The sequence below is a fragment of the Macrobrachium rosenbergii genome, chromosome 13, assembly GCF_040412425.1.
Source record: "Macrobrachium rosenbergii isolate ZJJX-2024 chromosome 13, ASM4041242v1, whole genome shotgun sequence".
NCBI classification, from domain to species: domain Eukaryota; kingdom Metazoa; phylum Arthropoda; class Malacostraca; order Decapoda; family Palaemonidae; genus Macrobrachium; species Macrobrachium rosenbergii.
The window spans coordinates 54,057,501-54,085,489 of NC_089753.1; the positions used below are offsets into that span (position 1 = coordinate 54,057,501).

Consider the following 27,989-nt stretch of genomic DNA (forward strand, 5'->3'; position numbering starts at 1 on the left):
GGAATTGACAAGCTGCCTAATTACTGTTCTTGAACATTGCCATATAACTCATAGTCTCAAGGTAGCCAAGCAATTTCGATAACCTACTGTACTTTTATGTGTTTAATTTGTTAACAACGTTTATCAGAAAATCGTGATTTTGAGTCGGAAATGTGACTGTATGCCAGTTCTTTTGAACACTGGTGGATTGTTCATTCGCCTTTTGGTGGCACTGGAATGACTTACCTCTACAACACTCTTCTTGTAAGAACATCAGATTTTGTAATGCTCGTCAGAAAGACTCCCTGTGAAAATAGTGATTATTGTCAATAGGTCTGGATCTGCAATGACACGGAAAGTCCAGCTGTAGCCCAATAACTCCTGGGTGTTTGACGACACTGATATATTTGTAATCCCGCGAGGATAAAGAAATTATTAGAAAGGTGAGGAAATTTCTGTTTTTTATTAGAACTACTATTTATGATGAACTAAGTGAAACTGGGGAAAAATCTGCAGCCTTTGCCATGGTGCTCTCGGAATTTCTTCATAAAATCCATTCGATACCTTCATAATTTCATCATTAACATATTCAATTGAATTTGGTTTTCTGTTTTGCTTAAAAATTAAAAGACTCCACTAAAACGGTGTGCAGTGTTGTAACGGTATCCCAGCAAACCCTCATCTCGAATACTAAAGAGGATTAATCTCCACCCGTTACGAAGTAGGAAAGGCATCTGAAAATTACCAAGCACTTTTATGTTTATTCCCAAGACTGTGAATGGTACAACTTTAGCCTTTGTCATGTCCTTTGTGTGATTTGAACTTGCCTAAACTGCGATCTTTCCAAAGCCCTTTTGTGCAGTTCCATTTGCTTTATAGTTTTTTCCAGATTTGTTCATCAACTTATTGCTTCAGATACCGTACCATTGTTAACCATTTCTGTATCTGCCGAGAAAAAAAAAGAGTATGGATGAAGTTCCTGCAGATGATAATGGCGTGGTTTGCCTACACAGTTCTCATGAGGTAAAACCTTTAAAGGGTAGGTTATCAGAGTTGCTGTAACGCCACGATGTGGTATTGACTTAATCAGTGTATGCGACAGTGACCGCTCTCGTATTAATGTTAATTAAATACTCGCAGCAGAACAGTGAAAAATGAACACCAGATTGGTTCTCATCCAATATCGGCTTGCATAATTTAACAAGTGGCTGCAATGTAACTGCGTAGTTACGAGAAACAAGAATAAGTAGCAAAATTAAAAGTCGTGGGTAACACGGAAGAAGCTACGGTCACCTTTTCACGCTTCTAGATTCATTTATAGGCTACCTGTGTCAGGAAAATTCCTTGATTAATATTCTTTTTCATTTTACATGGTCATGCAGCTCATTGTCGTATGATGTAATATATATGTATATATATATATATATATATATATATATATATATATATATATATATATATATATATATATATATATATATATATATATATATATATATATATATATATATTATATATATATGTATATATATGTATATATATATATATATATATATATATATATGTATGTACAGTATATATATATATATATATATATATATATATATATATATATATATATATATATATATATATATAAATATATATATATATATATAAATATATATATATATATATATATATATATATATATGTGTGTGTGTGTGTGTGTGTGTGTATGTAATATTTATATATATATATATATATATATATATATATATATTTATAGATATACAGTATCCTGGGTGTTTCGAAATTAGAGGCCCCCCCCTCCACAGAACAAATGGAATGTTATGAAGTTTTCTGCTATAGCCTATCTCCAAGTACATTATTTTAAGTTTCTATTAAGCTATTTTTCATTTTACATTTCTTGTATTTTCAGACTGAGTGATGGAGTTAGATACAGCCATGGCTAACGACTCAGAGGAAATCAGATGGATCGACCGAATCCGGGCTATAACCTTCAGAGAGGCCAGGGATGCTGGCGCATCCTTCATTTCACGTTCCTGGATAGCTAAATACATTAGAAGAAATGAATCCTTTGTTAAAAGAAGCTGGAACAAAAATCCATATGACTGTCATCGAGAAAAGAGTGGGAATCTTGGAAGGCCTGAAGTCTTTTCTCAGGAGTCAAAAGACATCATAGCTGAGGCAGTGGGTAGACCAAGAAAGTCTTTACGTAAATTGTTGCTTGAACTAGAAACAAAAAGGGGAAAGAAGAGAAGTTATAGCGCTGTATATCGTGAGTAGAAAACATCTGGTATCAAGCCATTTCATGTTGTCAGCAAGCCCAACATCACTCAGCAACAGAGAGAAGACCATGCATGGTTTTGTGGTTCATTTCTTAAAGATTGGGATGAAGCTGACTTTCTCCATGCTGCCGCATCAGATGAATTCTTCATTTATACAGTCAGGAAGCCAAATCATAAAAATGACATCATCTGGGCTGCAAAGTTGGATGATATCAGCAATGACATGCGCTATCGCCAAGTTGTGAAATTTCCTGAATGTCTGGGAATTTTTCTCTGTTCCACAGCCAAACGGTTAATGTGGATCATCAAAGAAAAAGGACAGTCATGGAATGGTGAATACTTCAGAGAAACTGCTTACTGGTGGAGTATCTCCTTTCCTCAAAGATCCTGAAAATGTGTTATCTGTTGAAGAAGTCACATTTTTTTGCATGATAAGGCACCATGTTTCAAGGCTCTTCAGGCACAGGAGCTGCTCCGAAACAGTAGTATCGATTTCTTCTCGTCAAGTGAATTTCCAGGTAGTTCCCCTGACCTTAATGTATGTGAAAACATTGGTAGTATCTTAAAGGATCGTGTTGAAGCACGCACAGTGAACTATGATGGTATACCAAGCCTCGACAACCTGTGAAGAGAGGTGACTGAAGTGCTCAGGGAAATGGAGTTTGAATCTTAGCTTTTTTTGCGATGCGCTGAAATCATACCCCTCAAGAATGCAGGCTGTGGTACAGGCAGATGGAGGCCACACAAAATATTAGATACTCTGAGAGAAACTTAAATAAATACCTGTTCTGAATTACTTTTGTTTTTGTCCATATCAACTTTAGTTTTTGCTGTAGAGGGGGGCTCTAAATTCGAAACACCCTGTATACATATATATATGTGTGTGTGTGTGTGTGTGTGAGTATGCGTGTGTGTGGGTGCATGTATTTTGTGAATGTGTGTGTCTCTACCAGAATTTCTCCCTGATACAGTTCTTATTAAGTTAATGGCAGTATTAGACTGGATTATGTTTATGACTTTTCATTCTTATCCAGTTTTCTGAAAGGTCGAAAAGTTATTCACTTTAAGGTATTTCCATTGAAAAAAGCAAACATCCTTGAATGAAAGTACATTTCGGGGAAATGGGATCCTGGGGAACATAGTTTTTATATAATATACACATTGCTATTGGAAACTATGCTTTGACTATGTTTTGACTATGTCTGCTGTTAAACGTCAAGGATGTTTAGTTTGGTTTATAATGTAGGTTTCTGCTCTGTGTAACTCTTATCAGTTTGCTTTGTGGATTATTCAACGTTATCTCTTGATTCTTCGGAAGGTGGGTGCATTTTCAAACTTGAGGAGATTGACTAAATATTGTACCCTGCTCTCTCTGGTGGCATAGTCTCCTTGTAGCTTTGTTGAGGAGCTGCACACTTCTCTTTTCAGTAAGAGTCTGCGTCGGTGCTCCTTGGCAATAAATGACTGGCTAGTTTTTCATTAATTTCTTTTCGGATATCAAGGCCTTCAGTAGAAATCGAGAGCTTTGGCGACCATTATGACCACTGCAGTACATTGATTTGATGAATGCGATCAACTGATGCGATATAGTTTAAGAGAAAAAAAAACTTGAAATCACATCATTGTTGTCAAGATGAGATTATTTTGGTTCTTATAAAAGTGTACCGGTATTAGAAATTTTTGTAAGTATGAGATCAAATTAATTCTCATCCTTCTTTGTGTTTCAGTAGTTTAATGAACACCGATTTCAGTCTTCTAACCCTTGTAGATTCGAATCCCAAATGGGAAGAGGACTACCTTGATTTTTTCCTTCCAAATTTCAGGATTTTCGATGGTAAGTGTATAGAGAAACATCAGCAAATCAAGTGGCTAAGAAGTCCTTCTGTTCATTACATACAGAAATGAGGTAAATGTTACCTTTAGGCTGTTACATGTCATCCTGCAAACCAAAAGATGCTTAACATCACTTCATCATGGTGATCACGATGGCTGTATGTCGGCTCCAGTAGTTTTTTTTTTTAATCCATATTGGTTGTGCAGTGAGTTATCACTTACCTCTGTCTATTAACCACTGTAGGTTCGAATCCTGTCTGGGAAGGGGAATTCTGAATTCGTTTCTTTGCATGTTTCACGACTTTTATTGGAAATAGATCCAAAACAACTAGAAAATCAACAAGTTGAGAGGATTCTGTTGTGAAGACGACCAAAAGAGCAGTCCTTTCTAGCCAGCCTTTTACAGAACCACTCAAGCTCTTCATACTCTGTCTATCTCTCTAATTGTCTAGCTATCTGTGTGTCTGTCTATTTGTCTATCCATTTATCTACATCTGTATCTATCTGTCTTTCGATCCATGGTAAGATATAAGAGGCAACCTTCCAAACGCCATATCGGGAGTACTGTATATCCAATAGTAGGGCAGAAAATTAAAGAGTACTGTTGGTCCCTATAGGAAAATATTGCACTGAATAAAAAATGCGCAGTATTACGTCATCGGTGTTTCCTTGGTCATATCCCCATATGCCAAGGAGACAAGAAACGATATTGTGCAGGTTGAGGATTGGACATACAAGACTCACTCATGGGTTCTTGATGTCTTGTGAAAATCCCAATCTTGGGGTGACTGTATTGTGCCCTTGGCTGTGAGACATTTGCTGGTCGAATCTCCCAGCCTTGGGAATTTCAGACAAAGGTTCCTGTCTTGGGGACGCGACACGGAAGGACATTTTATCCTCACTACAATTCTCGGTGAGGATTGTAATATGGAGCAGTTGTGCATCTTTGTTAAGGAGGCGGGCATCCTCAATAAATTTTATATTCTACACATATGCAATATGTGCATGTATAGATAGTATATGTGAATATATATGATCATACAGTACACACACACATTTATATACATGCATATACGTACATATATATATATATATATATATATATATATATATATATATATATATATATATATATATATATATATATAATATATATATATATATATATATATTTAGATATCTGTCATATGAAACTACTTTTAAAGTTATTTATTTATTTTTTAGTTTCCTTTTTTATATTTATTACGGCGTCAATAATCTACTGTAGGTGTTGTGACGCCAATTTTAGTAGCTATCATCAGTCAATCAGGTACGGATCATTTGTAAGAAACGGTGCAAGTTATGCCAGTGAATATATAATAAATATAAATCCGTGTGCACACGAGTTGTTATTAGAATAAAGATGAGACAACATACATGTATCTGTTCATCTAGATCTTATCATTTTATTTAAATATATACCAGTGCATATGCGTTCACATTTTCTATTGAATATGCCACCTAAACTAGCTCAATGTCAGTTTTAGAATTTATTCCTAACACTGCTCTCAACGTACGTAAAATTGCTTTCATTAAACTTCGCGTGCTATTTAATTTTTGTAACTCCTCCACCTCTCTCTAATGGTATCACAATTTCGCATGCTGGGCTATGTGCGTTTCCTTTCTGTCCTTCATACTCCATTTCATATATATATATATATATATATATATATATATATATATATATATATATATATATATATATATATATATGATATTATTCCTACGGAAGGGTTTCTCTTACATCATATATTATTCAGTTCTAATTAACATTGTATTTTAGCCATTTTCAAACTTTCATTAATCACAGTAACAATCCACCATAATTCTCATCACTTTTAATCACCATCCAGTTCCTGAAGAGATTCACTATCATTTTTTTTCTAACCAACATTTTTAACGGGTCCTTTTAGCTTCTTTTATATCTGAATAACATTCGTAGTACTGTGCTACTTGAAAAACTAATTCATCCTACATTACATTTATATTTCTTTATATTCCACAAATCTTGGTACGATTACTTATGTAATGGCATTTTATTCATGCCTTATGACTTTACATGCACTCGTATTCCTATTTTTGAACTGTAAATTTCATCAAAATACTTCGGCTGTGTATGAGAATTTCGGATTCAGAGTATTTGCTATTTGCCAAGTGATTGGTTGCTAGTCAAGTGAATCTGACTGGAGTCATTTATTATTTGATTTTTTTTTTTATGAATGTCAGCTTAGTTTTCGCCCAGCCCACATTGAAGCACATTTAAACAAGAATAGTATTAATGATGATTATATTTTATTTATTGGTTTCTGTAAGATATTATTCTTAAGCCGACCGTTTCTCGAGAAACCTCTTAAAATATTTGTGAAATACCCTTATTCCTTCATTACCGTGAGTTCTGAGTATGGGCTTAATTAAAAGTAATTTTGAAATGTTTTCTTTTCCAGACTGACAATCTCTTGTCACCTAATTAAGCAGCCCATAAATTGATATTTATTTAGAAGTCTTGTTTAGTAGTATGTTGTTATTTCAAGGTGGTTTCAAGACAGCGTTTGAAACCTGAAAGATTTTGTTCTGTTTATTGAATCGCAGTATCATTCTACAGCTGAACAGGCTTAATTAAGCACTTTTACAGAAGGCCTAAGCCTTGTAAACCCTTGTTATATTTCCACTGACCAAGTACCAGTCTCCTGCATTTTCAGTATCCTTGCCCGATTCATAAAGGTGATAAAGGATAATAAGAAAACCACATAATTTCAAACATTTAATAATCAGTTTTAAATAATTTGACATTTAGACTAATGATATGTACATTACATCTTGGCTGATATTGATGATATTCTTTTTTGTGTTTTTTTATTATTTGTTTGCTTTACATTTGCGCTATTCGAAGTTTTATGATAACATCTGCAGTGGTTATTGATCCTCACCCTCCGAAACACCGAGTGAAGGCTTCGTTCAGAAGTGTGCAGGACGTGTGCTTTTCACCTTCTGCTATCACCTGGAAGCGAAAAGTTGTCTGCTCCGAGAAGGAAGGAAGGAAGGAAGTGGGTGGGATGAAACTTCGGGTTTCTCCTCTTACGGGAGGGAGGGAAATTGAAAAGAAGGGTCCATATGTAAAAATTAACGGTTTTCATATTACAAAATTAAATATCTTTTTATAGTGAGGGAACAAATTTGGTGCGCTGCATATGATGTTTGTATAAGTGGTTCTACATATAAAGGCAATGAATTTATGTATTTCTTATGCAGTGTTTTGGAAAACTGCGTATGTATGAATGTGCTTGTACATGCATACATACATACATACATACATACATACATACATACACAAGAATGCATAAATGCGTCTTTGTAGAATTGTATGTGTCGTGGACAGTTTTGATAATATAAAAAGCTAACAAAATAAGCACTTGAAATCAGTTTGAAACCAACAAAACCGCTTTCAAGAAATCAATAAGGAATTCATAAATATAGCTTCTCAGTATGTACACTTTACATCAATTATATTTGTACAAGTTATCACTAGGAATCTTACAACATGTATAACAAATAATACTTTCCTGGGTCTTACTGTAAGAACACCGACACTTGTCTTGGACAGGATATCCCTACGTCCAGTTACCTGTCAGCCCTGCATTACATATACAATGCAATGTAATTTTGTGTTATTTTAACATTGATATTCGAGGATGTGGAAACAAGAGACCAGTCTCTCAACGTCTTATTCGTTTCGCTAATTCATATTCTTTTTTGGTATAGTTTGAGTACAACTAAAAGCATTGTCATTTTCCTATCACAACTTTTTGGAATTATGTTCTGTCACGTGCAGGGGTCTTATTTCCTCAAACAACTGCCCTGCAAATTTGAAGATGCAGCATCAAGATGAATCCATGAAGTTTGGATACTCACCGATATAGTAATGGTCACTGTTGTTCCTTTTTTACTTTGCTGATAGTGGAATTGAATCACCGCTGATTTAATTTTCACTTAATTCATATTTACGCGTATTTACGAAAGTTATCACTATGAATGAGGGAGCAAATCTCTTCTGCGGGTGCGAGCACTGAGTTTTGTGAGCAAATTCAAAATTTGCATATAATAACACTCACTTCACGAGAAGAGAAATTGTTTTGATCCTCCAAGTAAGAGCTTTCAGTCATTCCTTCTTTCATGAGAGAGGGTTCTTATTACTAACTGAAGGTTGGAATGAAATCGGATTCTGTTTGGGATGTCTAAAGGAAAACGATCAGGACTACCACCGAAGGTTCTGTCAGCGGCCGGTTGTCAGCTCTTACGACACTGGCGCTGTCAGCTACGTTAGACAGAAGAAATCTTTCAGTAGTAATGGGGAAAGCTTAGCTTGTCATTAGTTACACCAAAGATGACAGGGTCGGTCTAACGGGCGTGGGTGTCTGTACAGTGGAGTTATACCCAGAAGACACAGGTGGGTAATATAGGGAGTAAGGAGGAAGGGCAGCTTGATGTGAGAGAGACGTGGGCGGCGGGGGCGCAGGTGGAGTGTGGGCTGACTCTACACTACCGGAAGTGGACCCATCGTGGTATAGGATGGGCACTCTAACGAGTCTCTGGGCTGCATGGGCCATGTTCGCGGCTTCAAGCTCTGCGGCCAACTGCCGCTTCCACTTATTCCTTCTGTTTTGGAACCAGATCTTCACTTGCGTCTCCGTCAGGTGCAGAGAAGCAGCCAATCCGGCCCGTTCAGAGGAAGAGAGGTACCTCTTCATGTCAAAGGTGCTTTCCAGCTGGAAGACCTGGGACCTGGAAAAGACGGTCCTGGTCTTTTTCTTCCTCCTCTTGCGGTCTTCATCATTTTCGTCGCCTGTTCCGCTGGTGGCATTCGGAGCTCCCCCGCCGGAACCATTGTCTGCTGCGTCTCCTGTGCGGTGGTCGTCCCTCTGGGGGGATGGGGGCGTTGGTGGAGGTGAAGGAGACCGTGGGAGGGGCGAAGGAGACCGTGATCGTACAACTTCAACGGGAGCTTCACTGTGGGGACTGCCAGGACCTGGTGTAGGAGAACCTGAGGGCGAAGAAGGGGAAAAGTGTTATAAGTCAGTATTAATATTCCCTCAATATAATAGTAAACAAATTTCAGACAACCAATTTGCGCTTATCGTGCGGTGGCCAGAGGTTCATCTTCTGCAGTGTTATAAAACCAACTGGTTAGTTAATCATTCATTCATATTAACGCTGCAGCGTGCACCGAATAACTGAACATAATATCGATTACATATAGTTTCATGGTAACTAGAAAGCATACTTTGTATGTAAGCTGTAAAGAAACATTTCGAATGTTTTGAAAAACATCAGACGGCAGCATCTATGAATGTCAACGTCACTCCTAAAACATCTCGGAGAAGGCCTTTTGTCCCGAGACAACTTTTATGCGTCAATGTTATGTCTACCTGTATGTTGCATATGACACAGGGGGTTAGAGTCGGGTGCGAACAGCAATGGACCCTGGTATCACTAGGGTCCATTGCTGTTCGCACCCGACTCAAAGCTCCCTGTGTCATATGCAACATACAGGTAGACATAACATTGACGCACAAAAGTTCTCTCGGGACAAAAGGTCTTCTCCGAGATGTTTTAGGAGCGAGGTTGACATTCATAGATGCTGCCGTCTGATGTTTTTCAAAACATTCGAAATGTTTCTTTACAGCTTATCTACAAAGTCCGCTTTCTAGTTACCATGAAACTATATGTAATTGATATTATGCTCAGTTATTCGCTGCACGCTACAGCGTTAATATGAATGACTGATTAACCTAACCAGTTGGTTTTATAAGTAACACTGCAGAAGATGAACCTTTGGCCTAGTGATACCAGGAGGGCGAATGGGAAAAGAAAATGTTCTTGCCAGTAGGAATATTCTCCTATGTCACACTAATGTAATTGTAAATTTTTGTCTCTTACCAGCCAGCTGCTATAATTGACCTAGTCATTTAAACAAAATCCAGACTTTCTTTATAGTCATGAATACAGGCATTCAATACAGGTCAAACTTAGACGTAAGATTGGTTCCACCTTTTTCCTTGAAAAGTACTACATAAGACCTAGTAAATTATAGCATAAATTGTATTGTTTCATTAGGTAATGGAATAAGTTTTGATCCTTCTCACGATTTATTTAGAGCTTTCTTGAAACTCATAATTCTACTTTCATTGTGCTCATCTACGATAAACAGTCTGTTCTCTTGTGTAGCAAAATAGGGGTGTTAAGTATATACAGTAGTCTTGCTGGGCGACCAGAAGAGTTGGATCTAATGTTCTTTCTAATAACGCTGTGGTTCCAGTTGCCAACAAAATGTTGAAATACGGAAACATCAAGGCAAAATATAAACAATTAAATAAACAACAGTAATAATATAATGACGGAAAGTTCGGTTGACCTACAGCAACCAGCAATATTGCTAGAACCGATTGTTCGAGATACCACTGGTATTGTTCCAGAAAATCTCATAAAGGTATTGTTTCTCGATCTTAAATGTTTGTTTCAGTCTATTCCGCTTCAACGCAAGTGAGATTAATGATAAATGCATGAGCGATGATGCTACCTATGATTTATTTGCATGAATTGTTCTGAGGGCTTTTAGGTATTGCGGGTGGATTTTTTTTTTTTTTAATAAAATGTCCCTAAGTTTGTTTGTGAAAATATTTCTTATTTAAGCGGGATATTATTTATAGCCAATTAAGATTTTCTTTGCTATTTAGATCTCAAGTGATAAATGAAGACTTCATGAAGTCGATTAAAGTATTTCTAATTTTCATGTAAGTGGCGTTTTCCCTTAGAATGGGTGTCTCCTGAAGGTGCTAGCTGTTTCATATTCAGGGAGTATTTTGGGATGAGGTTGCTAGTCCCGTGCCCTTGCCTATCCTGGTTGTGAACACCCGCCACAGTTGGCTAACTGCTAAGTATATAATTCACTGCTTAGGTCAACAGGAGCACAATGAATGTTTCAGGAAAGGAGCCTCAATAATGTTCCCCGCTCAGGATAAAACTTGGGTCTTCCTGCCGACTACGGGAACCACACACACACACACACACACACACACACTATATATATATATATATATATATATATATATATATATATATATATATATATATATATATCTATATGTATATATACATACATACATATATATATATATATATATATATATATATATATATATATATATATATATATACATGTATATATATATATATATATATATATATATATATATATATACATATATATATATATATATATATATATATATATATATATATATATATATATATATATATTCTAATAGCCACAATGCCCTCTTAACTTCTCGAATTCTTCGCGACCGGCAATCACAGTCTTCAATTTCTTGCGTTGGATGTACGGCTTCGTAGTTACAAGCACATCCAAAAAAGCGAAGAATTCGAGAAGTTAAGAAGGCATTGTGGCTATTAGAATTACATATGTGTCCGGTAAAATGACCAGCAGATTCTACATATATATATATATATATATATATATATATTATATATATATATATATATATATATATATATATATATATATATATATATATATATATATATATATATATATATATATATATATATATATATATGATATAATACACGTACGCATTTAAGTATGAAGAGTTAGCTATACTTTCATGATTGCAAAAACGAAATGACGAGTCTGTGTATGGAATATGTTTGTCTGTCTGTCTGGTAAAAGCGCGCAGCTCCGTTCGTTTGTGATTGTGGGGCGCGAGTGAAGGAAGAGCGGATTTCAGTTTCCCTTATGGCGTATTCCCCCTCTTGCCGTGTCATCTTACAACCAGTAATTACTCTGAACCATTTCCTCTTAATTATTTAACGCTGCCGCCACCCTTCCCTTTTATGCATTTAAGCTTCTTTCGGTTATTTCTCTGCTTCGGCATAAGTACTGCGAAGTTCCATGTCCTCTTCGCTATCGGGTTTCCATCCGGCATCGGGAGTTTGTATGTGACGTTGGCACTTGCGCAAACCGTCCGCAAATATTACGTATGATGAAGAATCTCAGTCATTTATGTGATATCCCATCTTTGGTATTTGAAGCGTATGCATATCCATTCAACACAGCTAATCCAGCATTGCGTTAAAGAAGTTCGTTTCTGGCATGTTTCATTACTATCGTTTATCAAGATATCATCCAGTAACACATTTCGGTAGAACCTTCTCAGGGCTAGAGTAGGTCAAGTTTGCGGAGCAAAGCTTGACCCTGAGCTTTTCAGTATATATAAAGAAGCCAGTTTTGTCTACACGCTTGGGTTTCGAATCAACGACAATGCTGATTGGCAAATCTCTCACTGAAAGTTTATTTACAAATAAATGCACAGTACGAGAATGACCTTTCTTGAAGTAAAGATCGCAAGCAGTCTAATGCTTAGCCAAAAGCAACAAGTATCAAGTAAAAAATGCGCCGAAGTTTCTCCGGCGCAATCGAGTTTTCTGTACAGCATATAATACTGTATGAAACTTTCAGCCACGGCCCACGAAACTCTCAGCCGCGACCCATGGGTCTTTCAGCCAAGGTCCGATGGTGGCTTGTGTTGTTGGTACCTTTAGCGGCGCCATAAGTACGATTATGGCCAAATTGAACCTTAAATAACATAAAAAATTACCAAGGCTAGAGGGCTGCAATTTGGTATGTTTGATGATTGGAGGGTGGATGATCAACATACTAATTTGCAGCCCTCTAGCCTCGGTGGTTTTTAAGGTCTGAGGGCGGACAGAAAAAGTGCGGACGGGCAGACAAATAGCCATGTCGCTTGTTTTATTTTACAGAAAACTAAAAATCATAAGATGAATGTGCTAAAACGAAGCAGTTCTCATGCTGCAAGGATAACATATCGCAGGTAATTTCAGTGCCAGATAAAAAGTAGAAGTTATGATCCTGTATGATTATGCCTATTTCATATGTACAGTGATTTTAAAATACGCCTTTTGCGAAAATATGTGTTGCATATATTTGCGAAATGATTCCCCGCACATACACACTTGTGTGTGTATGTATATATATATATATATATATATATATATATATATATATATATATATATATATATGATCTCATTTCACCTTCTAAATCCCCAGCTATTTTTTCTTAGGACATCTGATTAGATTTTGATCTGATTTATCCGCCGATATAGTCTTTACTTCTATTGGACACATTTTTCTCCAATTCAACTTACAGTCCATTTTCCCTCTCTTTTTTTCTTTTTTCTTTTTTTGGGTGTCGGCTCATCTGTCTCAACTGTTCTCCAATCACCATTAGCTCCCTCCCTTCAAAAATGTTCTTTTCATCTGCCTTTTCATCACCATCGGCTACTCTATCACCCTTCCCCCTCCCCTCCCCACCCATCAGGACCCTTCCTTCCTCCCTCTTTCCTTTTATTTGAGTGTCTCCCCTTCTACTTTCCTTTCTGCTTTTCATATGTGTGCCTACCTCTTCCTTCATCATTCACTCTCGTTACCATTCCGTTCTTGCCTCGGTTTCTATTTATAAATGCGTGCGTGCGTGTGTCTGTCTGTTAGTGCCAGTGCTCATGTTCCTTTATGTGTGTGTGTGGGTATGGTGACTAAATCATTTTATAAATGTCTGTTTCAAACTAATCCTCCTGTCTGTCAATCCCATTCATTTGTTATTCTCGTTATCTTCATCTCGGTATTTACAAGTCCCCGTTTTCTATTTAATTCTTTTTTCATTATTTGTATTTAAAGTCTAAGATACTGATACCCTTCAGTATTCCACCGATAAGAATTTTGCTGTGTAAATAATAAGTCCCCATATTGCATGTCTTGCAAATAGTTTTTTCCGACTCCGTCATCTGTCGATTTCCTCATTTCTATGAAACACTAGTTGAAAGTTTCCCTGTCAAATTTATAATATCTTGTAAAATTTCCGTCACTCTTTGGAAAAGTGGATTGCTCCGGAAATTTAGCACTTCCTCTCTGTGAGGATTCTATCTCTGTTTTTTCGTGTGCCGTAGATTGCACATCGACGTTTTTCCTCTTTGTTCCAAACGTTTCGATATTCCGCTTAAAAAGTCAGGAATGAATTTCCTGTTTGTTATCCAATCGAAGTTTTCGTTATTGCTCTCGGCTCGATTCGTCTGTCCGTCTCCTTGTACCTCGCGTCTTTTACTTTGTGTCTATCCATTGATTGCTTATGTGCTCTCCTCTCCACCACAAGGCCCCTCTCCCCTCCCCTCCCCAGGTCTGTTTCCTCTATGGACTCCCACCGAGGGCTCTTTTGTAAGCTCTGGGTGGTGAGAGCTACTGGACAATGGCAGGGCTCACCGCGTATCACATCATTTACATGTGAGCAGCAACGGCACCCCACCACCTCAAGGCTCTTACTGACCCCCACCCACCTCCCGTCACTCCTCCTACTCCTCATCCTCTTTCCTATCCTCCTCTTCCTCCTCCTCATTCCCTTCTACTCCACCAATGTCAGTTCTCCACAAAATGATAATGGAACAACTGAGTGGACCCATTGCCATCTATATTGATTTGACCTCATCTGTTTTGCTTAATTCTACATGAATCATCTTTTTCACTTATATTGTTGCAATTAGTTGAAGCACACAATAAAATGCCATATATACATATACATATATATAAAATTGCATATATAGAAATGCATATACATTATATATATATATATATATATATATATATTATATATATATATATATATGTATATATATATATATATATATATATATATATATATATATATATATATATATATATATATGTATAGCCCACAAGCAAGGGGCGCTTGACTGGAAAATCAGGGCACCAGTTACTACCACGTTAGAGCAGTAAAACTTCCACAGCTTGGCCGCACGTACTCTTACCAAGAAGAAGAAGGATCATCAGTAGTATGTCGAATCCATCTACAACTCACTGTGCCTTTCACCTTTGTCCTGCACGCATTATGTATATGTGTGGTCGTGTGTGTTCCAATATATATATATATATATATATATATATATATATATATATATATATATATATATATATATATATGTATTATATTATATAATGTATATGTACATCTATATACATGTGTGTGTGTGTGTATATATATATATATATATATATATATATATATATATATATATATATATTATTGCATGTGATTAGTGGGCGTGCGTGAGTGCATGCGCGTGCACAATGTAAGACTATACACTTACATTATTCATTGAAGAATCAATACCTACAAAGACCATGCTGAACAAATTCAGACATTTCGAAACGATTGACAATACCTTTTCTCGGCCGAACTTTACATTAATTTATGTTCCAGATTAGAGTCCATTTGTAACCCTTTCAATTCTCTCTTGAAGCATTTGCGGGTATTGGTCGTAATAATTCTCTCTCTCTCTCTCTCTATCTCTCTCCACCTACCTAAGGCATCCATCCCATCGCTTCCCGCTGATTTCCTGCTTTCGCCCCTATATTTTTTTCAGTTCAATTGAAGCTAAGCCGCCAAATTATAATAATTAACTCATCATCATCGCCTTGCCTTCATTAGCGAGACGTTTAAAAAATGGTATTAACTTCTTAATGGGTTTTGTGAGATTCGGTTTAATCCATTCACCGAATTGAATTCATCGCTTTCAGCAACCTCCACAAATGATCAAGTCTTTATTATTCTATCCAACAGTAATTATTTCAAGCTTCCTTATTATTATTTTATTAGTATTATTGTTGTTATTATTACTATTACGCCAAGCTTCTTTACATAATTATTATATTAGGGTATGGCAATAAATGAAAAAAAAAAAAAAAAAAAAAAAGCTTTTGAACCTTATGCCATATGCACGTGAAAATTAATGCTGATCTAGATTTTCGTCAAAACGCCCATCCCCAATTGTTATCCACCTTGCCTCCCACTGCGCGCGCGCGCTCCAACGCGAACACAGAGAAAAATTCCGTTCGATGTTCAACAGCTGGCTTTGTCTTCATCTTCGTCTAGACCGATGATTTGAAGTCTCCCTCCGTGTCTGCTTTGACAACGTGTTACGCAGTCGTCTTTCCCTTTATTCTATATAAGATAGAAAGTTCCTTTACAAAGCACTGATTGCAATAACGATTTTAGAGGATACTAAGCCTTAGGCAATACCGGCAGTAAGAACAGAAGTAATAGCAGTTATGGTAGTAGTAGTTTAAACAACCTTCGTCAAATCTCTCCAGTGTAACACAATCCTTTACCGCGTCCCATTTCGAGATTGGCTTCGCTTCTTACCAAAAAAAGATTGAGTGGAAATTAAATGAATCTTTTGTGATGTTTATGTTCAAGAAGGTTTTGAGGAATGTCTTATGGTCTTATTCGTGCTGCCGGTGTCCTAATTCGTCGAGACAGAGAGGCTTGTTATTTTTGTTGGTGTCGAAGGCAGAGCGATGGGTAACCGAACACAGGGGTTGCTGCCATTACTCAGATTAATCCGTGTAAGTGCCCATTGTTCACCAATCACACGCTGTGGGAGGCGCTCCAAAAGGAAAAGGCGCCAAAATTCAAAAAGAGAAAACTGTCTTTTGATCGCGGGCTCCACAATACGAGAGCTTTGATGTCAGAGTGGCATTTAGGGGATTTCTAATTGCGATTCAAGTTCATCTGGCTCCGCGATGAATAAGCCGTCTTTAATGAATGCGCTGCGTGTTAATTTTTCACCCGGCGCTCTCAATGGACGAATATTTAAACTCTGGTCGTAAATGTTTCCTTTTAGATAATCACGGCTCCTCATGCCTTAGTAAATGGGAACTCTCACTGCACACAGCTCATAAGATGAAATTGCTCTCTCTCTCTCTCTCTCTCTCTCTCTCTCTCTCTCTCTCTCTCTCTCTCTCTCTCTCTCTCTCTCTCTCTCTCTTTTCTCTCTCTCTCAGCTCAAGAGCTGTTATCTCTGGTATCAGCAATGGGCGCTCAGACTGACAAGGTCCTTCCTTGGTGCAGGTCCCTCCCCCAAAATGTGTACCTCTGATCCCCCTCCCCCCCCCCCTCCCCTCAGCCCCATTTGTAGGTCGTGATAAGCAACAAGGCTTAGATGGCAGCGCTTCAAAGAAAAGTGGGTGACGCCTCTCATTTGAAATCATGACATTTGCCGTACCGTTTCTTTCCTCATTTAGGTTTGCCCGTAAGATTTATCCTGAAAGGAGTTTTCCCGCGATGTTGATGTGAATATCAAGAGATAAACAGTCCAATTTCAGCAATCCAGGGAGCTCGAGTTGTGCGATAAGATCTGCAAAGCGCTTACAAGCAGAGATGAGAGGCAGGCTTGAATTTGTTTTGTCTTTGCGCTTGTATACATATTCATCTCGGTATAGATCTGAAATGCTTTGGGATATTGGCCTGAGCGACGATATAAATCGTTTAGGGAATGGACCTGAAATAGAGAGAGAGAGAGGAAACGTCAAATTTTTGTTGCTCAATGGAAAGATGACTGGAAAAAATATATCGTAATTTTAGTGAGTGTCGTTGAAACGGCTATACAGCTTTGCATTAAAGGCGTATTTTTACGACTCTGTTTTACATGCATGTAGGAAGGAAAGGGCTGGGGGATGGAAGGCGGGGGGGCGGGGGGCTGGCACATAAGGCTGAGGGAGCAGTATATCTCCACGAGCCATTATGGCATTTCTAGAAACTCTCTCTCTCTCTCTCTCTCTCTCTCTCTCTCTCTCTCTCTCTCTCTCTCTCTCTCTCTCTCATTAACTCGCCATCCGTTAATTTTCTTGCCGTTCGAGTCGGGAGAAAATAAATTGCCAACAATCTTGTGAAAATTGCTCTTGCCTGGGGAGAGGTATGGGCCCAGGTTATGGGGAAGGATTTGGAGGAGCACGGGGCAGGGCGGGGGGGAGGGGAGGGGAGGAGGAGGAATCCGTGTGTGTTGCTGTAAGCTTGGAACCATTTCCAAATTGACACATCAAAAGTTGGTCTCGCTCGACGAATGAAAAGTGTCGGAGAAAATGGTGAGCGCGAGGGAGTTTTATTTTGGCCCATCCAATCTCAATGAAACGACTGAGGGCCCCGTTTGAAGGTGCATTAAAATCAGACAAAACTGATTTCTTGATGTTTGAACGGGCGTTTGTTGGAGCTTTGAGTCGCGCGTTTCCCTTGATTGAAGTCAAACTTGATGGACACAGGGGCGAAAATCTGCTAGAAGGAGGGAGGGAGGAGGGAAAGAGAGAAGGAGGAGGAGGGACACGAGGGAAGGAAAGATGGGATGGTGGCCGACGATGTTTCACACACAGGTAGACAGAGAGAGAAAGAGATAGACAGAAAATCTCGTCCTCTAAGTTGAGAAATATTCCCATTCGCACCTGTCTCTGTCTCTTATTCAGACACACACACACACACACACACACACACAAGACATTAGGATAGAAACAAAAAGGCTGCAGTTAAACAGACTCGCATTCCCACAGGAATCCCGGACGTAAACACCCCAGAACTGAAAAGGCGAACCATGATATAAGATGAAGGGTAGTCAAGGATCCTCCAAATATATCTGGAGAGCAAACCCCCCGCAGTGAAATGGAAAGTGGCGACACCTTATGTTTTAACAGGCTGCTCTTAATGTAGCAACAACAACAACAAAATTATGCCTGTTCAGCAATAAAGAAAGATTTATGGGAAAGTTACCAGCTAAATAGCCGTCGAAATAGTGGGAATCTCACTTATTTCGTGCGAAAAACTCTGACCCTTTTCTCTGTTATCATTTACCTCGTGTGGTAGCTTTGAAGCAAAATCGGAATTATGTACATGCTGAGAAAACAAACCCACGTTGCCAAGAACCACATCGGTACACTCTTTCGCCCTGAAGTCTTTCGTATAAATATGTAGTTCTTTATTAGATGTTACACGATGGGGATTCATAGCGAATGTTCCAGAATAAGAACAAGCCATTTATATTACAGATAGACCACTTTGTTGCTTGCCGGGAAGGTACTCTCTCGCAAGTACGTATATACGGAACGTAAAGATTCCGTTATTCCGTTACATTTAATATCGAAACTTCTCTCTGCTCAGGAATAAAATGTTGCTTAAGAAGCAGCGTCCTGTCGATGACCAGATACCGACCGCTTGAGGGTAAAGACTTCTAAAGATTTCACAAACACTACAAAAGGGGATCTGGTGAGCTAAAGCAATTAAAGTGGGAATGCAAAGGAAAAGAAGTTTTATTATGAAGCAACTATTATGTGAAAGCGCGTGGGTGTCCTGAGCGAGAGAGAGAGGGGGGAGTTCGTTTTATTTTGTCTTCTGCTGTTACCTATGTCATTTTTGAGCCTGCATCGAATATTGTACTTCTTTTCATCCCTATGCAGTGGCCGCAAGCAATATTTTTGATCTGATTTTCCCAATCGCAGCAAGGGACTCAGAATATGATTAGGTAAAAAAAAAAAAACCAACAGACTGCTGCAAAAAGACAAGTAGCAAAACCAATCTTATTTTCAGTCTAAAATCCAAAGATGATGGCAAAGATTTTAGTGTCAAAGCTCGGTCTAGTGCAGTTAAGCAAGCACAAGCAGGAAATGAAAATAGTTTAAAGTGAACACAATAAAATTCTGAGGGAAAACGGCAATTAAATATTCGACAAGAAAAGGTCAAGGTCATCAAGGCCCTAATACGTTTACTATTGTCTATTAAACGTCGCTTACAAAATGAATGAAGCTAAAATATATTGTTTTGAGAGATGTGCTCCAGAACGTGCAGAGAAACTCCAAAATTTTAACAACGGAGGGAAAGCCCTGTGTGGCAAATTAAACACTTAAAAGCAAACAGATTCAATGAATTCCTTCAGATCGAGAGAAAATAAACGATGAGAAAGGAGAGACCAATATAAAATCATGACGACCACCGCGCAAGGCTTTTCATTTCATCTCCTAATAATGACCAGTGATGATATGAGAATTCTTGCAAAGAACAACTCTGTAAAACCAGGTGTGCTTTTATGGAAAGGTAGTTGAAATGCTTATGAAATAGAGAGCTTTCACTGAGAGGGGGTGGCAACTGAAGATTCATGCTGAAACACCAAAATTGAAAGATTTTAGTCTTTTTCGTGAAGATTATGCAAACATTCCGAAACTGATTGAGAAAGCCATTTTATCCTCCAGAGATAATATGTTCTTTAGACGTAAACTGGAATAAAAAAAAATCGTGTTTTGAATAATCCTATTATAACCCTCTGGGAACAAGCCGAACTCATGAAAAGAGAAAGTCAAATTTATAAACGGGAGAGTGACAGCAATTTAATCCTTTTTATTTTGTTTAGGCAAACCCATAAAAGGCTGGCATAAATGAATCGGTTTCAGGTATCGCCAGATTTTACGCAAAATATCAATCACAGCTGTGACGTTGGTTGTGGCGTATTTCCCGTCAACCAGTTTCTGTTCATTTGTCACTACGATCTACTGCATGGGAATTCGGAAAAAATACGAGTATAATTGAGAGTCTTGCATTTCAAAGGGTTCTCCAAGTTTGCAAATTAGTACACCAAATTTTCTTAACACAAATTCGGAAAAAATATGATTCACAATCTTGCATCTCAAAGGGCTCTTCAAGTTTGCAGGGTCGTACACCGAATTGATCAACTCATGTAGTAATGTAAGTAAAACATGTTTAGCATTCATCAGTAATATGGAAGTCTTTAGTGTTCGATAAAGCTTTATCATTTTATGAGATCTGTATCATTCAATAAACCCTTAACCACTCCTAAACTCAGCGATGTTCTGTATTCCAACGTGGGTCATTTATGTTGTGATACGCAAAGATTCTCGTCAGTGTTTTCACGGACGTCGTGTGTGTGTGTGTCTGTGTATATGTGTCTGTGTATATGTATATATATATATATATATATATATATATATATATATATATATATATACATACATAATAAATACATATTATATATATAATATAATATAAATATAAAACCCATTTTCTTATCGAACAACTTTGCACTTACTACTAATGTATTTTCTTTCTTTGACCTCTCGCATCACTCCATCCATAGATATAATGAAATATATATATACTGTATATGTATATATATGTATACATACACACACACACATATATATATATATATATATATATATATATATATATATATATATATATATATATACACATACATACACACAAATGTGTGCGTGTGTTTGTGAATGGATATATTTCACCGCATCTACGGGTGGAGTGATGCGAGAAGTAAAAAAATACATTCGAAGTAAGTGCTAAGTCGTTCGATAAGAAACTAGGTTACTAGTGAAGTGGAGAATTGCTGATGTTTGCAGGTAGTGGAGTACTGATTGGTGATAGTGAAAAGTAGACTGTGGGAACTAGTGAGAGTGTTTAAAATGATTCAAATTACTCGCAAACGAAGAAAATTTAGGGTATGAGAGTAAATGGAAACTAGAAATATGATGCAATAAATGTGAACATGGGTGGTGGGTAAATGGAAGCCGTTGATTTCTGTAGGTATTTAGTATAAAAATGTAATGAAATAACTGATGGTAGAATGATAAGAGAGATAGCCTAAGTTACATGATAAGTAAAGCAAAGAAGTTAGCAGGGTCGATAGACTGGAAGATTTGAAGGGATAGTTGAACCAGCCCACCTTTATGGAAGTGATGTGTAAATGCTAATGTGGTTGATATAAATTGTTTGCTTGGTATATGTGGCATAAGAGAAATTGAAGGGGCGAGAACTGGAGATACATTTAGGTAAAGTGATGGATCAGAGCGTTTTGAGATGGTTTTGTCGTGTGGAATGATTGGTTGGTGAAAGAATGTATAACCCAGAAGTGGTAAAAACGTGCTTTGTAGATAGAATGGAAAAGATACTGGAAAGGGGGAGGAATTTAACAATCTAATAAAGTGCCGTCTTTTCTGGTTTATGAATATTTTTGCTGTGGAAATAGTCTGGGCATGGGGTTCATCAACGAGATTCAGCAGTTAAAGAATGAAAGTGGCAGCGAACTTCCTTTCCAGTACCTCTTTGATTCCAACTACGCAGCCTTCTAGAAGCAGGACTTTCTCTCCTCCTCCATCTTATCTTTACCCATTCTTGCCACAATATCGAATCATTTCCTAACGCTCTTACTCATCCTTTCACCTTACCTAACCTTTTCACCACTTCTGCATAACTCAACACTTTTCACCCTTTCAGTTTACTTTACACCACATATTGTAAGCAAACAACCCACCTCCACACCTTCGGTCTTTCTTATTTCACTCGCGTTTTACATCTACAATGCACTTCCATCAAGGAGAGTTGGTTCAGCAATCCCTTCATACATTTCAGCCTTGGCCTCCTTAAACACACAGTTCTCTTTCAGATCGTTTGTTCTCGCCCTTATAACTTCTATACTTTACCTATTCTGTAATTTATTTCTTCAGTCATTCTACCACCATCCAATACATTTAATCCTAAATACCTAAATCAACAACGTTTATGATGATATTAATTGCTACATCCTGGTTTTCATTAACCCTCATAACATTTTATTTCTTTCGCTCACATTTGCCTTCAACTTTCTTTTCTATCTTTCCATTTTTCGTCACTGTCCTTAGTAGTAAAGTGTCACCTGGCAAACATCAGCCGATATCCACTCCATTCATGACCCATTTACTTCTCACAATTTTTCAATCATCCCTAATTCTTTCCTCTGACTTCTTGCGTCACTTTGTCTAGAAAGATACTGAACGGACATGGAGACGCAAATTCCCTTGCTTCATACGCTACTTTACAGCAAACTGATATATGATTGTGTGAATGTGTGGCAGAACTTCAACTGTTTATTCGTCTTGGAACAAACGAATCGGTAACTTTAGAAAGTGCGTTGTAATCGTAATGCAACAGTTTTTTCCTCGAACATTGCCTAGTTTATGTGGACAGTGGGAGTAAATTTAAGCAAAACACGAATAATTATCATTGTTCAAGATAGGAAGATATGTTTATGGAAGCATTTTCGGGTTATGATACTAGCTACTGAATATTAAATAAGTAACCAAGATTACGAAGAGATTTAAAAAACAAAAATGAAAGGCACTTCTCTTGTTATTCACAATTGACAAATGGATTGCATTTCGAAGAATGGGAGCTTATGAATAAATCAATAATCTGTCACATTATTATACTTGCTTTTATTTAAACCATAGCATATTATACTTGCTTTTATTTAAACCATAGCTATTGGTGATAATTGTAAAGGCATTCTACTAGATTTGCACAATTCGAATTTAGTGGAGAAAAATATGAAACCAACTCTGGGAAGAGATCGTCACAAGACCGTCAACAAACCAAAACCATGGGGTTTCACTAGCTGCAAAGAAAAAGGAAAAAATGGCAACAGTATACCCGAAAAACTTGAAATTTGTAGTTTTCCCCTATCTTAATATACAGATGAGTTGTACAGGGTATATTGCCAATTGTCGAAAACCTCGTTTAGGATCTTGTTGAATTTTGTGTATGAATCTACGGTTGTGCTGGTACGATTGATGCTTTAATGTTTGTTCAACCGTTCAGGGACGATTCTGCAGGCACAACCAACGACTGAAACAACTGGTACACCTACTGTAGTACAGCGGAAACTTCCCGCGAACCTGTTTACCAGCCATAAAAATAAGCCCTAACTAATGAAGAACAAATACAAGGAGATAAACAAGAGTAACCTGACGAAAAGTATGCAGTTTATATTCGTGTGTGTTTTTGAGAGAGAGAGAGAGAGAGAGAGAGAGAGAGAGAGAGAGAGAGAGAGAGAGAGAGATTCCATCTCACAGATTTAGCAGGCTTTCTATAAAGCCAATAGGTTGTGATGACGGTACGTGAAACTTACTGTTCGTGTGACAGAAAACGGTCATTCCGAGGTCTCGTTCACTACGGGCCCTTTTATCGTCATTGTAAGTTTATTTAAAGTCATTTGAGGAAAATTCCAGATGTATTTTGGGGGAATGATAAAAATAACTGGTAAGGCTACCTTTTCTTCACAGACACAAATGAAAAATGTTTTATTATTAGTGATTGCTGTACGACTGTTTGGAGGTCTACTGCTGATGTAACAACTCATAGTTCAGATTCCGTTTTTACAAATCAACGCTGAACGCGACTTAATCAGCCATCAGCCTAAGCTTTTGATTGTACATGCAGACTCCCTCATCGATTGGTTTTCATAGCTTATATTATATATGAGCGTTTGTGTATAGTGCAATATATATACAATATATACTGTATATAATATATACATATATACACATACATACATACATACATATATATATATATATGTATACATGCATATATATACAGTATATATATTTATATACATATACATATATATATATATATATATATATATATATATATATATATATATATATATATATATATATATATATATATATATATGTGTGTGTGTGTGTGTGTGTGTGTGTGTGTGTGTGTGTGTGTATCACATCCTTCAGCCTTTTCCAGATTTTATATTGCAAGTGAGATTCCTAAATTATACAAAGTAAACAAATTTACTTATTAAGTTAACGAAATATATAAAGGTAAAATTACCACAAGCGGAGGAGACCTACCTGTATCTTTTTCTCTTGCGCTGGCTAGGGCGGCGAGGGGTGGTAAAGCCCAAGGGTACCATGGGTTCTTAGCCCCTAAGGGGACGCCCATTCCACTGAGGGGCGTTAAAGGCGTGGAGGGAGGAACACCACCTAGGTCAGCAGGATACAGGGAAAGTAAGTTGTGTCGGGCGGCCAGCGCTGACATGTGGCTCATCAAGCCTAATCTGGGGAGAGAGATGAAGATGTTTACGTTTTGATCAACGGCTTCAGGCGCTTTAGAATAGTCCCTGAATCCAGACCTTGGCAAGAGCGTGAAGCGCTGCTTGTGTGATAGATAAGAAAATAATCTAGAGCTTAGTTCTAAAGTTTTATTCGTTTTCATGTTTTTCTCATCGATGTGAATCACTGACACAGGCACGCCTTAACTGAATGTTAATTCTGATTACGTTAACGAAGGTTATCATATTTCATGGAAGCATATTGTTAATTACATTGCCAATGTCATCTTACCTCCACAGGCTAAAATTATTGATATAAAATAAATACGAGCAATTGCTAGTTAATGCGATAGTGTTAGTATAAATGGATTACTTAAAAAAAATAGTTATTAAATATACCACAATAAAAATGATGATGAAAAACAGTGTCTCAATCTGAACACTATTTGAGGAAATGATTTGAGCGTTAATGTATTTTTGTTACTAATTAAGGGTACAACCCCCTAATTGATAGCCAATTAAATATCTAGTGAATACAAAGGCACTAATAGATATAATCCCGGAAAGAGCATCGAATCAATGCTGGTTTTTGTCGGAATGCCGAAGGAAGCTTCATTTCGCAGATGCGGCTACTCTTTGCTTTTTCACCATCATTATCACCTGCCCCCTTATCACTATTATTATTATTATTATTATTATTATTATTATTATTATTATTATTATTATTATTATTATTATTATTATTATTATTAGTCAACAGTAATGATAACAATTGTTTTATCACCTGCCCCATGGTCACTATTATTATTATTATTATTATTATTATTATTATTATTATTATTATTATTATTATTAGCCAACAATAATAATAATTGTTTTTATCGCTTATCCTCTAGCCACCACAATGATAATAATCATTTATATTATTACTGTTAACAGTATTGCTATGACACGTCTTTCTGTGACTATCGTAAATTCTGGATTTTTCTGAACAACATTTGTGTTAACAGTATCTGCGCTTGCGAATATATAAGTGAAAATCTGTTCATTTGGCTCTTACTTGAAGAAGTTCGGCGGGAATTTTATTTTGAAACATGACGGTAGATGAGCATTCTTTCGATTTTCTTCGTAAATTAATAGAACGGACTTACAAGGAGAAATAAAATTATTCATATTTGCATTTTAGGACCTGGTACATAGATATTTCATTAAATTCCATGTTTTGAGTTGGGTATTATATATATTATATATATATATATATATATATATATATATATATATATGTGTGTGTGTGTGTGTGTGTGTGTGTGTATGTATGTATATATATATATATATATATATATATATATATATATATATATATATATATATATAATATATATATATACACATACTCATATATATATACATATACACATATATTTATAAATATATCTATATACATACATACGTACACATATATATGTATATATATATATATATATATATATATATATATATATATATATATATATATATATATATATATATATATATATATATATATATATATATATATATGTCTACGTCCAGTCAAAGAGGTTCTGCTGAAATACTTAATGCATATTATGTAATTCAATGTGAGAGCGTGTCCTCTCACCGTTTTTGGAAAGGTCCAGTCCTACTTTCAAAATCTAAAGTACTCTGATAAATGAAAATGCCCATTTCTGGCTGTTCTCTGCAACTTTAGAATTCGAAAGAGGCTCAGTGAACAGGAACCACAAGACTAAGGAGCCTCCAAGATAGTCGATGTCCTACTCATGCGAAGTCGACTTTCTTCGAGTGAGGTGTCGCCGCACAGAGGAATGGAGGCGAGGTAGGGGGGCGGTCTGAGACGAGCGGTAGTAGGTTACATTGAAGTCAGTGTTACTGGAGGACGTGAGTCTCTCTGTGATTGACTTGAATCATTTCTGGGAATATCAGAATGACTTCCAATTAAAATTGACAAACATCAAGCTTGTGGGCTCTTACTCCTTCTCAAAATGATATTCCTATTAATGAACGAGCAAACAAAACCACAGTCGGAAATTGCAATAATAATGGCTTCGTGTCTTCTTTGTGCCCAACTATGAGAGCATTAAATTAACTGCGCTAATACAGGCAGGCCCATTGTTCTGTAGTTCTGTTTTCCGGGACATGCTAGAACTGCGGGCGTTGGCGATCGGTGTTGTTTCCCCAGATCAGGTTTCGTTCCATAGAAATCAGGCGAGAGACACAGACTCATTCGATGCCTTTTTGAAACACCTGTTACATCAACACGGAAGCAACCGCTATATATTGATTGTTTAGGTGTTTTCAAAAGAGTGAAATAATTGTAGGTCAGACCAAAGATTGTAGGATTTTATGAATGGAATCGGCAGGAAGTGATTATCCGCTTCCAAATTTATTACCGAGCGTTCAAATCGTAATCGTCATCAGTTTAGAAACCGCGATTTATGGTATTAACAATAATAATTGCATAAGTGCCCCTACAGTGCAAGAATCTCAAATTGCCCAACAAGAACCTAATTCCTGAACCCCTTTCCTTAGGGACGACAGAAGGTATTGCATTAACACACCTTCAAGGCAATTGGTGCACAGGTATGCTCTCTTGGAAAGCGTTTAGGTCATCGCGGCAGCAAATCTTATAGTGAATGCCTCTCCACATGAAGGTATATAATTCAAGTCCTCATTCTGGCATTATATTAAACATGTGTGCGTGGAGTATCGGTGCATGGGTTTTGTTCAAGTTGAGCATGTATGTAAGTATATACCAGTGTGCGTAATTTCCAAGAATATTTAATTATTAAGATATGTGATATGTGTATAAGTGACTATTTGCCTCTGTATGAATGAAAACAGAAAAGAAAATATAGGATTCTCAAGTAAATTCCGTTTAGTGTTTGCACTCCTTTGTGATTAAAGATTTTAACCCCGCCCCCCCAGGTGCTACTTGGAAGGTCGTGGGAATATGCAAGTCTTTTGAAGATCG

General features: G+C 37.0%; 1 protein-coding gene across 1 annotated transcript in view; it reads right to left on the reverse strand.

Annotated features, from left to right (window-relative positions):
- Nucleotides 1–6,890: 6,890 nt before the first annotated feature.
- The window catches only part of LOC136845317 (homeobox protein HMX3-B-like), a 39,956-nt gene continuing 18,857 nt past the window's right edge, over nt 6,891–27,989 (reverse strand). The window contains exons 2-3 of the mRNA XM_067115533.1: nt 24,780–24,985; nt 6,891–9,180 (exon numbers count right to left, since the gene is read on the reverse strand). Coding sequence (XP_066971634.1) covers nt 8,513–9,180; nt 24,780–24,985 — 874 coding nt within the window. The 3' untranslated portion in view covers nt 6,891–8,512. The remainder of the gene's footprint in view (nt 9,181–24,779; nt 24,986–27,989) is intronic.